This window comes from Falco peregrinus, chromosome 3 (genome assembly GCF_023634155.1).
Source record: "Falco peregrinus isolate bFalPer1 chromosome 3, bFalPer1.pri, whole genome shotgun sequence".
NCBI lineage: Eukaryota > Metazoa > Chordata > Aves > Falconiformes > Falconidae > Falco > Falco peregrinus.
Genome location: NC_073723.1, coordinates 63835562 through 63850780, shown reverse-complemented (window position 1 = coordinate 63850780; position 15219 = coordinate 63835562). Strand labels below are relative to the sequence as shown.

Below are 15219 nucleotides of genomic sequence, written 5' to 3'. Positions count from 1 at the left end.
GGCAGTGTGCTCTCAAAGGCTGCAGTGTTGCAGTCACAGGATTTCTCTCTCAAGCTGAATACAGCAGACTGTAAGCGTGAGCATTATTAGGGCCCTATTACTGAAGTCCTGTCAGACTTTTCCTTCTGGTGTAAAAACACAGCTCTCAGTCTCTTATGTTCTTTCAGACATTTATAAATGGTGTCATTTTGTTGTTTGTGTGTCTGGTAACATCATCAATCATGTCCTGTAAGCAAAAGATGTTGTATAAGGCATTAAATTTAATAGTGGGCAGGAAAGTTTATCTACTTAAGTATCAAGACCTTAATAAAAAAATACTACTTTCATGAAAACAGTTCACATTCATTTGTAGAGATGTGGGGAACAGCATTTACTAAAAATTAGATGAAGAGTGTGGTTTTGAGCGTGTGTGTTCTGTAAATGTTATGATCAGCATCTTCACACATAATTTTTCAAGATACTCTGATTGATACTACACAGATTTCCCCATATGGACAAGTTTGAATTCACAACAGAGAATTCAACACTTAGTTTGAATATTTAGAAAAGGTTTATACTGGAAGTGAATGTCTGCCAACAGTAATTCTGCTGAAGGATGAACATTCTGTATTTTTTGCTGGGGAAAATGACAGCTTTTCAGTGTTTGAGAATGTGAAATAAATGTGGTGAGAATATAAAAGAAAAAAAATTGAGCCTAATGCTTCCACTGTGAATTCTGTTCTTACTGAAGCTGTGGGTTTTTTCTCAGTTTGGGACTGGTTTGTGCTTATTCCTACTTTGTTTCTATTTGTAAGGCTTCAGAGTTTTTCCTTGAGGATGTTTTGTGAAAGTCTTAGAAACGCTTTGGTGAATTTGATGAGTAGAAGACTTGTTACTTGGTAGAGGTTGCTGTTTTAAGTGCTTTGTAAAATTGTTACATACTATAACTTGCATTTGAAGTATTATTACAGCCAATACCATTGGTTATGGTTGAGTTATGGAGGGAAGAGGCTCAGAACAATGAGACAACACCTGCAAAGATCCAAGGTGGCAAAAAATGGCATTTATCAAGGCTAGAAAAGAAACAGTTTCGGAGTCCCAATGCAAGATGAGGCAGAAGGCTGTGTAAAGTTGATGCTAAGATCTAACATTAAGCATATCCCTACTAAATGCCTTTTTATTGTTAGTCCAAAAAAAAAAAGAGTATTTGAATACCTAAGCTCTTATTCTATGGTCTGGTCAAAAAGGATGAACTTTATTAGCAATATTCGTTTTAGTAAAAGTCACAGTATCTACAGAGTGTCTCCAGTTGTTTCATTAGACCTTTCAGGAGTAAATACTTGATTATAACTCCGAGAGCTGTTTAAATTAAATATTATAATCTAATTTTTATATCAGCAAAGTCCTGAGTGGGAATATTATGAATTAAAAAATGAGCTTGGCTACTAGAATCTAAATTATGAATAGCAGGAAGTCTTGAGCAAGCTGGAGTTCAGTTTTGCCTGCAGCCTTTTGATTGTTACTGGTGCCTCTGTTAGTGAAAAGAGATGTGCACAGCAGCTATGCATTCTGAAGAGAGGTAGCAGAACTTCATAGAAGAAATATCTGAACGCTGAACATAGAATAGTTGTGTTTCTAATGTGTTCCCGTATGTGTTAAAATGTACACTCAGAACTCCTGAGATCCTCAGTGAAAATTGAAAGAGGCGAGGAAGCTGCCAAATAAGGTTCACTGAACTATTGAGAGGGGAGATCCTAAGAAATTCTCCAGCAATGTTTCAGTAAAATGTAGAAAATGGATCTGTATATTTATTTATTTGTTTGTGTTTTAGCATCTAACTCACTTGCCAGTTCACTTGGGGGTGTTTTTTTCCTGAGGGAGTTCAAAGCCATATGCAGGAAACCGCTGACATGAGGCTTGCTTATGTGAATTACCTTTTGCTGCTCCTTTTAGCTACTTGGTAGAAACCTCCCACAGCTTTGCAAACTGTACCACCGCACACCTACACCTCCATGTTAACAGCCCTCTGATTCAAAACTTGCTTGACAGAAAAACACAAGTGTCTTGAGGGGAATGATCTAATGATATATTGGGAGATACAAAGATGAAAGAGGCTATTAGGGGTTGCTTGAGAAAGTTACTACATAAGAGTGGAATAGAAGGGAGAGAGAATTAGAACGTGTTTTGATCATTAGTGTCAAGTGAAAGGTAATGTGCAGAAGGGCAAAATAATAAGCAGACAGTACAATCCCTGCTTTGAACTAACAAAGGGCTTTTTTAACCCCTTTAGCATAGATGTATATACCTATTTTAAAGCTTAGTTAAGGTTTAAAAGCATAACTTTTCTATCTTGCTTATTGCAGACACCTGTCTATGGAGTGACAAACAGGCAAAAAGTCAAATCAGATAGCACTTTAAAAGGCAGGGTTTTTTCTCCTTCCCTTGATGCCTGTCTGTTGTTTTGGGAGGCTCTGAAACCAACATAGAAGATGGTCCAGCAAACTTAGACTTACTGGAAGGAATTGTGGAGAGCAAAGACCTTTTGCAGTGTAAGTATGAGAGGTGTACTTATGTAAAAATTCAGTAGAGGGCAGAATCAAACTTCTGAATGAAGGAACCCCGGGGTAGCTGTTCAGCCCTATGGAACAGGAAAACAGTTAAAAGAAGGAATAGCACCAGTTATTAAAAACATCGTTCTGAAGAGCAGAAAGCACTACAAATGATTGTGATGCTTTGTTTTAGAAGAATTAGAGGAAGGACACTCACACTTTTATATAATGCTTAACTGCATGCAAGCTTAAGATTCAATGCCTTCTAACACAGAGGAAAATGGGGATACCACTGTAATATTGACTGGGTGCAAATCAGCTGTTAAGCCTCCTGTTTAGCATTCCAGATCTGTAAATCAACAGGTAGGCATTGCATTACGTTCTCATGCTTCATTTGCCTTCTGATTATCAGAAAATTGCTGTAGAGAAGATTGCTGTGTGTAAGGACCCTATGAGGGTGTATCTTACTTTTGTGACTTCACTCTTTGTTTTAGCAAGTACAAGAGTAGTTCAGATAAAATAAGGGTAAAAAAGTTGTTGGCTTGTCTCCACTTACATCGGTATTGAACTGTAGTAATATGATCAATTTAAAAATTATAGCATAGCATTTGCTAAGTGGAGGTATTACAGAGATTAAATGTGGTGGAGGTGGGATGGGGCTAATGTGTGTGATTTGTCTACAAGAGTTTACTCTTTCATTTGCTTTAACATGATGATTTTTTAACCAAGATTTTAATAAATCTCACGATGACTTATTTTGCATTACTCCCTTTAACCTAAAATGTGGTGTTATGTATTCTAGACAGTTCTAACTGATAGACAAGATTAGACTACTAGTGATGCCCAAACTTCAAGTTAGAACCAAATTTCTTAGTCTAGAATGTATAACAGATTGTATCAGGGACACTGCAAAAGTAGTAAAGGTCAAAATACAAATTCTGAATGCTCATACATACACTTTAAACGTACTGATACAAAGAATAAAAAGTCCCTATACACTGCCGTTTTCCCATCCATGGGTAGTGACTGCATGTTATGCTGAACTATTGCAGTTACTAAGGCATATAGTTACAGTCTTATATTGAGTTTAGGAAAAACAATGATGCTTTGCATGTATTGCGCTATTATTACAATAATTCTAAAATGTGCTCCAAGCATTTTGGGAAACCCACGTGTTTTTTCTGTTCAGGTTTTTTTTTTTTTTTAATTATGGTTTATGACCTTGGCAAGATGCCCTTTTTTCTTTTTAATATACTGTCAATAAGTTTGTGAAAAGAATTATTGAAATCTGAAAACAAGTTTTGCTTTATTTTTTTAATTGTATTTAGTATAAATGTAAGCGGGGGGGCTATTAAACTGAGCTGTTTGGATGAGATCTCTGTATTTGCCTTTTATGCAGTCTGAAGAGTGAGCTGGGAAGGATTTCTGAAAACTTAAGAGTCTTTTCAAAATTCTTCTGTATATACAACAGACAACCCTCAAAGTTTGCTTGATTTTACACTAAAAATGACAAGGATGTAAATTAATTCTCTGATTTCATAGAAAGGTGTCTTGGGAATGGAAAAACTCATGGATTTTCATTGGGAGCTCTCCTGTGGTATAATTAATGTTCTTTTTTTAAACAGTAACAGAACAGGGAAAAATGTTTTAAATTCATCCATATTTACATATTGTATCCAGAGTGTTTCTGGTAGAACTGAGAAAATAAACCACTGTAATCTACATATGCTACACCCTCAATTCCCTCGGGTGCTTTCTGACCTCTTTTGCAAAAGAATTTACACTAAAGTTTTTGCCATCTTATATCGACCACATATTGTGTTTTAATTTCTCTGGGAGCTCAAAAAAAGTTAACTGTAATGGGGTAACTTTTAATACAAATTACTCTGATGAAAGTTTCATCTGACAGCATCTCTGGCATGGTTTTTCTTTCCAACAGCAGATATCGACAGCAGCTTTTGCTGTACCTATATTGGCCTGGCTTGTTACTTCTGTGTTTTACCACTGATCCCATTTCTTTTTTTTTTTTTTTGCATAAAATGTTGGCACACATCCAAAACGATGAATTTGTGGTAGTCATAGATGAACTCTGACATTAAAAGATCCTAGCGAGCTTTTGTTGTCCTCGGGAACAAAAGGAGGTCTAATCTGTACTTCCTAGTAATCACTGGAAGGCAAAGATTTAGCAGAGCAAATGCAAGAGACAGTACTCCTACAGTACATCAGGTTTATGCCAAAGCTGATCTAAATTATAACAGAAGTACAAAAGTTTGCTAAACAAAAACTCTACTACTGTAATAAGAAGTTGATCTATACTTTCCCTGAAGAGGGCACTGGAGCACTCCCTTTGTCAGAGGCCTTTTTAATAGCTTGCCATGAGAAAGAGCTGCCTTCAAGAACTAAACGGATGGCCAAGAATTGCAACCCAGGAGTATGTCCTGAACAGCCAAGGTCCCTTCAGCTCAGTTTACAGCCAGCCAGAGATACTCTAAGTAGTCAGCCAGAATATGACAGCACTGAATTGGAGACCTTCTCCCAGAAGTGTTAGTATATAGTTTCATAGATTGGCCTACTAGCATCTATTTAGTCACTGACCGCATGGTATTCTTACAGCAGAGAACAGCTATGTTTGTCCTTAGACATCCCCATATTATTTTTTTTCCTTGTGGCATTTTTAAGAGAAAGCTAATGTAGACATCTAAGATGCTTTCAAATACCTTCTGTTCATGCCCCACCCCCACTGCAAAATTCTCTGGCCAGAGGCCAGCTGCTTTTCCACCTTTGTATCTGAAGCATCTAGCTTCTTTCCTTTCTGTGTCTTTGCAGCATTGTGCAATAGCATGAAAAAAATAAAACGCACTAAAATGAAGAAACAACTTCTGAAAAGTCACTAGGTGCAGTTGTGGGTAACATTTAGGTTACTGTCCTGGTTTCCTTAGAATCTGAGTGGTTTGAACAACCAAAAGTTACAGGGAAATTGTATAGCTTGTATAGCTTATATAGCTCCAGTAATTTCTTTAATGAAAGTATTATACGTAAAGAATAGAATTGTGTCTCAAATTCATAGGCTGGCACGCTTTCTCCCGCTGCCTGTTGAGCACACAGGGTGCTAGGAACTTTCTTTCACTAACTGTCTTAAAGGACATATTTTCTGTATTCATCTCGTGTTTTAGAGGGATGAAACAACTAAGTTTCATTTGGACCTACAGCCACATTTATTGTGCACTTTGTCTGTCCTGTTTAAGATTTGTTTGCAACGTTGAGCCAAGTAATTAAAATACTACAGTTGAGTAGCTGCACCTATTACCCCTTTAACAATATTCATTTATTTAAAATCAATTTACAAAGTGTATGCTATAGTAATCTGTTGTTTTATTAAGTTGCCTTTCCTGCTGTAACCGTTGTAATACTTGCCTCATTTAGTCTTGTCATGCTGCTGGAAAGTAGCATAATCTTCAATTTACTGATGCTTTAGAAGCCTCTCCTTTGTTCATTTAGATAAGTAAAATGAAGCTTGTACCCATGAAACACAGTAGGTTTGTTAGGAAAATGCCAACCTTGTTTTAAAATACCTGTTTTATTATCTCAAATAGCACTATCATATTTAAGCCTTTTATATATCAAGCATCTAGCAAAAAGGTTTTTTTAAAGTAGAGAAGCAAAAAGTAAGCTGTTTTGCTGAACGTTAACTAGAACCATACCATCTGTGCTTACAAGGTTCAGGACCTTTTCAGGATCTACCCTAGACAGAGAACCTTCCCTTTGACCAACCAGGTCTTGCATCATGGAGAAAAACCCTTTAGTTAATGAGTTCTAAGTCCATCTGAGGATGCAGGAAGAAAAAAACTGGCGTGGCAACTCTTTGTCAGTAGCCTTGGTAGTTCCCCTGCTTTAAAAGCCATTGGTGACATTTTAAGTTTTACACGGTGCAGCTAACTTGTGAGCAGAGGCCTTGAAACTCATTTACTAATCACAGAGCTATGTTAGCTACTGACTGATGAGTGTAGTGACCCATTGCTTCTTTGCATTAAGGAGAATTCTAGCCCCCTGGCAGCCGTTTAATACCACGTGTTCTGCAGTCATTGCAATGAATCAGAGGTGTGGTGGTACAGCGTTATTTTTGTGCTGTCAGTAGGTGCTGAACAGCAAAACCTAGAAACTGTTCTGAGAAATGCTGCTATATATACACTATATAGAATGCAAAAATTCAGAAATACTTGTTCAGTTTCTTCCTGCATCTGTACAGAAGAATGATCTCCTTCCAAGGCTGTTCGGAATGCAGAGTCCAGTCGATAACATTAATGAACCAAAATCAGCGTGCTGAGCATAGTTGTCCCCATCCTGTGTGGTAGCAATTGTCAAAGCTTGTTTGGAACAGGTATTTCTCAATAGGGTACCGTCCGCTGAAAACAGGTGAACAGTAGTAGTCTGACTCAAGAGCTCCCAAATTCCCATAGATGGACAGGTAACCTTTGCGGAGTCTGCTGGCTGGATATTGTGGAAATCTACTTGGGGCAGATGCTTAGTGTTGTGTACTGTTAGTGAGAGGGGGGGGGCAGTCTGCTGTGGAGAGTTATCCCTCAGGAGAGGAGCGTAAGTGGCCATAGGCAAGCAGTGTAGTTGCATTCTTCCAGTTTGTTAACAATTTCTGTGAATTGGTAAGGTAGTTAGTATATGGCAGTGTGCCATCTTAACACTTGAATTTTGCTGAGTCTTTTCACTACTTTTTGTTTTGAGAAGCGATTGCATTTGGATCTAAGAATTCAGCAAGAATCTCCACTTCTCATAAAACCAGAGATAGCACAAGTAGTTATTTCAGTGAGTTCTTGCAGAAAACTGACTCGGAGAGAGGCAGTACCTGTAGCTGATCTACTGCTCTATAAGCAGCAGTATTTCTTGGCTCCCACAAGAGTTCATAACTCAACAGGAGTGAGTTACTGCTTGCTTGCATAGAGACAAGTGTTCCTTTTTCCCCTGTTGATGCAATACCTCGTGTTAATACAAGTTCAACAGAAGTGGGTGTCTGTGCTTGATGTGCAAGGTAGAGGTTCCCAGGGAGTTTGAAACCATTCCTCTGATCTTTTCCCCACATCAAACACTGTAATTCTAGTAATTGCAACTAATTCAAGTACAACAATAACATAAAAATACCTAGAAAACATACAGGCAGGAATATTCCAACAGATGCATTTGGGTTATGAAACTTCTGTCTCTTGGAAGGAAACGGTAATTCAAAGTTGAGGAACTTCTAAGTTACGCAAAAAAGATCTCCCATTACTGTGTCAGTATCCAAAGGGGAATTTATACCAATAACTTCTTCAGTAAGCAAGGTTTCGGGCTCACCAAAAATCTTCATCATATTAGTTTGCTGTTGTTGCTGTTTCTCTAAATAAGCCTTTTTTCTACTTTAGCAGAGTCATCAATATGTTCAAGAGATATATTTGAAAGGTGGGGAACAAGTGGAAGAGTTACAACTTTTTGAAGATACAAACCTAATCATACTGTCCTTGTTGCGGATCTGGAAAGTAATAAAGGGTATGTATGTATGGCTTCATTTTATTTATTTTTTTAAAACCTTCTGCCTATGTTATGAAGTATTGATCATTTTTCAGCAGCCTAGACAAATTCACTATCGAAACACCCAATTGAAATGTATCTAACACTATAAGTGAAGGGGGAGCAGATATGAAGGTGACAGTGGAGTTTGAATTAAACTTTAATGATTTCTAGTTTGGATCAAGAATTGTTATGATAATTAAATACAAAAGCATCAGAAATATTTGAGCATTGTAATACAACTTAACGGGCGTATTTTTTCATTACATAAAATCGGTTACTGGCACTTTTTTTGGAGGGAAGGAAAACTAGTTCTGTAACTTCCAGTCATTGTTTAAAGGGGAGAATATTTCATTCACTAGTTCAAATCATGCATTTTTGGGGGAAAAAAATGACTTCTTGATGTTTGTACATGCCAGACAAAATTACCCTCTTTTGTGGGGAACCTGTAAATGGGGTTACTCCTGAAAGTTAAAAAAAACTGTTAGGTATTCAAAATCATAAAGTTAACTGGGTTATCCAGATTTTGAAGATATTATTTGCATTGTAATATTTTGGAAATTGCAGCTCAATTTTGCTTGTGTTAATACATGACATTCAACAGCACCATCCCCCTTCCTAACAGATTTATACTAGCAGGCTGTTATGGTTTATTGCTATTAAGGTTATTTCTTATTAATTGATTATTAATAAGTTACTGATTATTTTTTACTGTATTAACTTTTAGTTCAAAGTCGTATAGAATATGAAAATTACACCAAAACTAACTGTATTGACACCAAAAAATAATTTTAATTGCACTTAAGTGAGTTCATACTATGTGTATGTAGGCTCAAAGTATCAAACTATCAGTTGCTACTAGAAGTGAAGTTTCAGAGGTAACTTTTCAACAACTGTGCCAGATTATGCAGACAAAAGCAGCAGATAGCATTAAACATCTAAAAGTGTTTTTAGAGAGTAACATGAGTGTTTTAGCTGTAAGGAGCAGTGTGTGTTAAGTGAAGGGGCCATTTTAGTTCAGAATGCTAAAGAAGTGAGATCTAAAATTATTTGCTTAATTCTGGAAGGTAGCCATTTCTGCAAAGCAAGGTAAGGAAAACCTTTTAAAGTTGAAGAATAGAAAGCAATTTAAAATTTGAGAATTTCAAGTGGCATTACAGCAAATAGAAATCAGATTATTGAATTGCAATGTGTTTGCTCTTTTCTTTTTGTTTCCTCTCTAAAAACCTCAGCCACATTTCATCAAAATGCATCAGAGTCTATTACATACTGCATCTCAGCTGGCGCGTGGGACATGTTTGGTTTTTCCTCGCACTAGTATCTTCCAGTGCTTAAAAGGACAGTCGGTGTTGTCTAATGCTGGGTGCAAAGTGATTTTGGCACGGGACCCTCCTAAACGACGTCTTCATGCAGGTGCAGCACACTTTGCCTCAAAGAAAAGTCCTTTTGCATCACAGCCAGCAGACACTCCTCACAAAGTACCAGAAGAGAAAAATCCTTTGACTTCAGCCACTGATACACCCAAGCAGAGCCCTGTAGAGTCAGATTCTTCAGAACCTGATCCATTACAAGACAAATCAATTAGTCTCGTTCAGAGATTCAAGAAGACTTTTAAACAGTATGGAAAAGTCATGATTCCAGTGCATATTCTGACTTCCACTGTATGGTTTGGATCCTTTTACTATGCAGCCATGAAGTAAGTTGATATTCTGTTGCAGTGTCCAATACTGCTGTTGAATTGAGACTGACTTTCACAGGTGAAAGGACATATAGATTATTATTACATGTTAAAATGACTCTATATGTAATAGGGAAATGAGGCTATGTTTTTAACTGAAGCATAAGATTAATATTGAAAGAGTATAGGACTTGAGAGTGTCACATACACACTATTATCATGCTGTTATTGATGCATACCAGATACCTGAAGAAATGCTCATCTCCCCAAAATATGCATGGATGTAAACATCATTGAAATTATTAGTAACCTCTGACAAGGTTAAGATAGGGATTTGGAATCCTGATTACAAATTGCTAGGTGAGGTCTTTGTAGACCTGTTTTGTTTTTTGGGGTTTTTTTGCCCTTTGACTTGAGGGGTATTTTGCCATTTTTCTCCCCCCCTTCTTCACTGGTCCTCCCTCATCATTGGACTTCCATGTCGTTCACCTCACTCTGAGCTCTTTGCAAGTCATGTGTATCTTTTCCTTTTTTTTCCTGTCTTTCCTGTCTTCCACTGAAAAAAATTGCTACTGTAGGCCAGACTTTTTAATTGGAAATTAAATATTTGTGTGGTTAAAAAAAAGATAAATTAAGTATTTTAATTTGGGGTTTTCAGCTGTAGCACGTGCCAGATACTACTCTGGAAAATGCCATTTCTTAGGAAAAAGAACTACTGTATCATCTATGAGCTGCTAGTTCAGTTGAAAGGTTTTATCTGTCTGCAAATGGTTTGCTAAATAAGAGTAAATGTTTATTTCTGGATTGCTAGTGTTGTATATTTCATGGTGGCAAAAATGGGGTTTTGACATCAGAATGCCTTACCGCACAAGTGTTTTAGTTACTCTAACCAGCAGGCATAATTGCCCTTTCTAGGAGCTATAGATCCAAATGTCATTCTAAATTTAGCTCATGTCAGAGGAATAAAGGTCTTCAGCTATAAAAATATTTTGCTTTGGATTAATTCATCTTGATACTTACATCCAGAAATTTCAGGTAAGTGTTCCAAAAAAAGTAATCTTCAGTCAAAGTTAGCTGCTGAAATAGGTATTTGATGGATGAAAACAACTGAAATATTTAACTAGAAACTGTAACAAAGCTTCAGTTTGTCATGCCACAGGAGCAGCACCCTCTTGAAGTGGAAAAATAACTTTCGGAATGACTGCTCATGATACAAGACTAAACAACGGTAGTTTATGAAATAACGCTGTTAATGCTGTCTTTCAAATCTTACTAGGTCTACTTTTTCTGCTCTGGAGATAGGCCTTTGGATTGTAGGGTCTTTAGTAAATTAACTGCCTGTTACTGTTTCTGATACTGAAGTGATCACATGCACAGAAGAATGAATGCTTAAAATACTAGGTAGAAATGGATAATGATAATATAACATCTCTAAATATTGGAGCGTCACGTCCTCTATAACTGCATGTAGCTTTCCACTGTAATGTAAAGATGGGCTGTCTTTTTGGTTTTTTGGTGCTGATACTAGCTTCCCTGATTTTCAAACAGAAAGAAACTGTGATAGGAGCTCCCTCCGCCCATCTTGACACCTTATATTGACAAGGTAGAACAACTGGGCCAGAACCCCTGAAGTCTTGTCCATATAACATGTCGCTTCCTTTTCTTTTGCCACATTCCATTTGTTTAATATATTTAAAAGTGAATGGAGGACCCTAAAGTATGGATTCTGTGCTTCCAGGCATGCTGCAGATTAGTCTGAAGTTTTTAAAAGGAAAAAAAAAAAAAAAGTAGGCAAAGTAGAACATGAAGTTAAGCCTGAATAGCTGTCTTACCACCATTATATCTACTTACCTCCAAACATACTAAACTGGGGCACAGGTAAGTTAGTAGCTACTCAGCTCAGCAGGGATAATATAAATGCCTCACCTCTTGGAATCCTGAAAAGAACATTAATTTGCCTATAGGTACAGAAATACAATTCTGTAAGCGCGTTGCTTAGGTGAAAAAATACTTCGCTATAAGATTACAGACTTTGTGTAAATGAAAAGAATGGAAATGGTACTCTAAATCAGTGTTCAGGTTTCAAATTCCAATTCAGGTTATCGATTATTATTTTTTTCTTTTATAGAGGAGTGAATGTTGTTCCATTCCTAGAGTTGATTGGGTTACCAGACAGCATAGTAAACATCCTGAAAAATTCCCAGAGTGGAAATGCACTAACTGCATATGCATTGTATAAAGTAAGTATAATTATAGTTTGTAAATAAGCTGTAAATCTTGCCTGGTGAACTAAACAGGGTTTACTTGTTTACAGCAGAAAGAATTTATGCTGTTTTCTTTCTTTGATAGTTACACATGCTTGAACATTCATTTTTGTAGTAAAAATAGTCATATGCAAGTTGATATGGGCTCTGTGTTCCTTTTAAGGAGTCTGTCTGTATTTCTAAAATAACTTGTTTGCTGCAGAACTATTGTCTGCCCTCAGATTTAATTACAAATAAGTTATTCCTTTGTAACCCTGACGTAATTAACAGGGATAAAGAGGTAAGGTCTAAACACATCATGACTTCCTGATAAAAGTGCAGTTATTTTTATCCTAGAGCATTTGCTAGTTTGTCTTCCTACCTTAGCTCTCCATCATTGTCAAGTACTGTCACTGTCCATTTGACTCAATTACTTACATTCAGGTTTGGGTCTCTACTGCTTTATATGTGCACAATCCATGTTTAGGAAACTTGAACCATGTTAGACCGTGCAAAACCAAAGTACCGTATTCTCTTTGAATGCCACTCACCTGTTTTGTTTCCAAACGTGATGTGCTCCTTATCTGTTATTTAAAAGGGTTACTTTCCTAAACAACATGTGAAAGCACTATTCTGGCCAATTATTCCTGTGCCCAAAAGAGACCAATAAAGAAACGTGGTTAAATACAAAGATTTTATTATAGCTGTGAGATCTGGCAGTGTTGGAAGGAACTTCCAAGATGCGGAAGCACTAGAATAGGTTGCAAAAAGATTGTGCAGGCTTTATCTCTGAAGTTCTGAAAGAACAGTTTAGTCTGTCTAGCATAACAAACCTGGTTTATTGTGTCTTGGGTTAGCTGACCTCTTAAGGACTGTGTGTGTCCTAGTTTTGGACTGAAAGATGCCTATACTCTTGGATTTTTAGAATTTTAAAACATACATTGTCAATATTTCCTCTTTGCTTATATGGTTCGGTGTTCACATACTGTCTGTTCTGAATTGCATTGTGAGATGCCTAATGCTTGTCCCACAAGCTACACAGGGAGGTTTGTGGGTGGTTTGTTTGGGTTTTTTAAATGCAAGTCTAATGCCTGTGCTGGCTTTGTCAAAAGGATACTTTAAGTAGGGTATGCATTGCGGGGGGTGGGGGGGATATGCACTGTATATTGGCTTATTTCCTTATAAATAGAAGACCTTTTTAGTATCTGATACTCGCCCAAAAGAATTCTCAATATTAAAAATACCTTTTGCTAAATAATACTGTCCTGTTTTATTGACATGGAGTGTTCTTTGGGTTTTTTTAAGATTGCAACTCCTGCCAGATACACTGTGACTTTGGGAGGAACATCCATCACTGTTAAATATTTGCGTAAGAATGGCTACATGTCCACACCACCACCAGTAAAGGAGTATCTACAAGATAGGATGGAGGAAACAAAGGATAAAATTACTGAGAAGATGGAGGAAACAAAGGATAAAATTACCGAGAAGATGGAGGAAACAAAGGATAAAATTACTGAGAAGATACAAGAAACCAAAGATAAAGTTTCATTTAAAAAACTAAAGGACTAGGAGAGATGCTTAATTTTTGGATATATCAAACTTAGCACTTTAACCCTTTGTGAGGCAGGATATATGAAGTGCACTTCTGAGCTTTTTTTTGTTTGTTTTTATTGTTTCTTCCTGCCTTGTCTGGAGACTGCAGTTGCTCTGGATTTAAAAATTCTGTGTATTCACCAAGGTTAAAAGTCGCCTGGGGAGAGGTTGTGACAAAATTTCAATTTACAGAGGAAAAGTAAATCTCAGATTAGAAGTTTGTGCGTCCATTGGTAATATCGTTAACAATTAACTCTTCCCTCTTTTTTTTTTTTCTTTTTAATCACCACCCCCACCCCCAGTCCACAATGAAGATGGTTTCTTCCAACTACTTTGTTCTTCTTCCATCGTAGTGCACAGCCATTGTTCCATTGGACTGAATCTTCCATCAAATGAGAATTAAGATTTCTCTGCAGGGAAAGGTAAAATATTCTGGTTTTCAGAGTATGTGGACCCAGGCCTCTTCAGTCGTGATCATCTCTCAACTTGGAGACAGACCATTGTCACCGATACTGCACATGAAGGAATCAATGGATTAGCCACTCAGTCTGAATGAATTATAACAGCTACATTGACTTCAGCTGAGTTGTGGTAGTTTACAGGTTGAGACTATGAATCTTTCTTGGACAGTGTATCTTTTCAGAAACCTCAACTGAAAGCTGTAGGAAGATGAGTTAATCACAGTAGCCATACTGTCAAGTATACTTTTTTCCTAAAGTTGATTTACAGTAGAAAGAAAGTTATTAAATGAAATTAATCAATAATCGTATATTACAAACTAGGATTTTTTTATTATGTTGAAGTTTACAAAACTGTTCTATTTCATTTTTGGAACAAAAACATTCTGATAGAGGAGTTTACTTGAGAAACTGGTATACTAAGGGGCTTTTTAAAGAACATGAAAAGTTTGAGTTTGGGTTGAGTTAAACCCAAAAGTTCCTCCTCCTATTCAGGAATTCCTCAGACTTCAGTAGAACAATTTAACTAAATGAAGCATAATTTTTGAGACACTGATCACTGTCTCAAAAACTTTTTTCCCCTAGATTTTCTTATGTTAAGCAAACACTTACAGCTGAAGGCTGAAATGCCGTCTCAAATATCATAAAAGGACTGAAGTTGAAACTGTTCTATTTAACTGGGCAGGCAAACTTCACTCATGGTTTTATTCAAATGTAGGCTAAATTGAAATGTGATTTTTTATTTTTTTTTTTCCTATTTCTATTGCAGAACTCACTTGGTAGCAACTCTCTGCATGTGTGTCTTGTTTAACAAAGGTGGGGTTTTGTAGGGGGATATGGGAAAGCAACAGAGTTGGACCCTGAGCATTGTAATTAACTAGAGTAAAAGAAGGTAGCTGATACTTTATCAGCTCAGCCCCACTCTTACATTTTCAGTCAAGTCACTGGGGGCTTCTCCAGGCTTAAGTGAGTTGAACTTCATTGACTTCATTGTGCAGGGCTGGTTATGTACTTCTCTGCCTCTGTCCACATGTCAAATAGTAACTGCAATCTAATGCCTACCTCACAGGGATGTTGTGAGGAGTAATCATTGTATATTCAGTGCCCTGAAGATGTAACGTGCCATGTTTCTGTTAAATATTAAAAAATAATTCTGTGAA

The 15219-nt window shown here is 36.9% G+C and overlaps 1 protein-coding gene across 5 annotated transcripts in view; it reads left to right on the top strand.

Annotated features, from left to right (window-relative positions):
• The window catches only part of FAM210A (family with sequence similarity 210 member A), a 19059-nt gene extending 3840 nt beyond the window's left edge, over window positions 1–15219 (top strand). For 2 of the 5 annotated variants that reach the window (XM_055798784.1, XM_055798782.1), the window contains exons 2-5: window positions 7943–8063; window positions 9317–9780; window positions 11891–12002; window positions 13311–15219. In XM_055798784.1, coding sequence (XP_055654759.1) covers window positions 9332–9780; window positions 11891–12002; window positions 13311–13577 — 828 coding nt within the window. In that variant the 5' untranslated portion in view covers window positions 7943–8063; window positions 9317–9331 and the 3' untranslated portion in view covers window positions 13578–15219. Of the gene's footprint in view, window positions 1–2376; window positions 2529–7939; window positions 8064–9316; window positions 9781–11890; window positions 12003–13310 lie in introns of those variants that run through there. The other 3 variants (XM_055798783.1, XM_055798781.1, XM_005241274.4) reach the window with 2 other exon arrangements.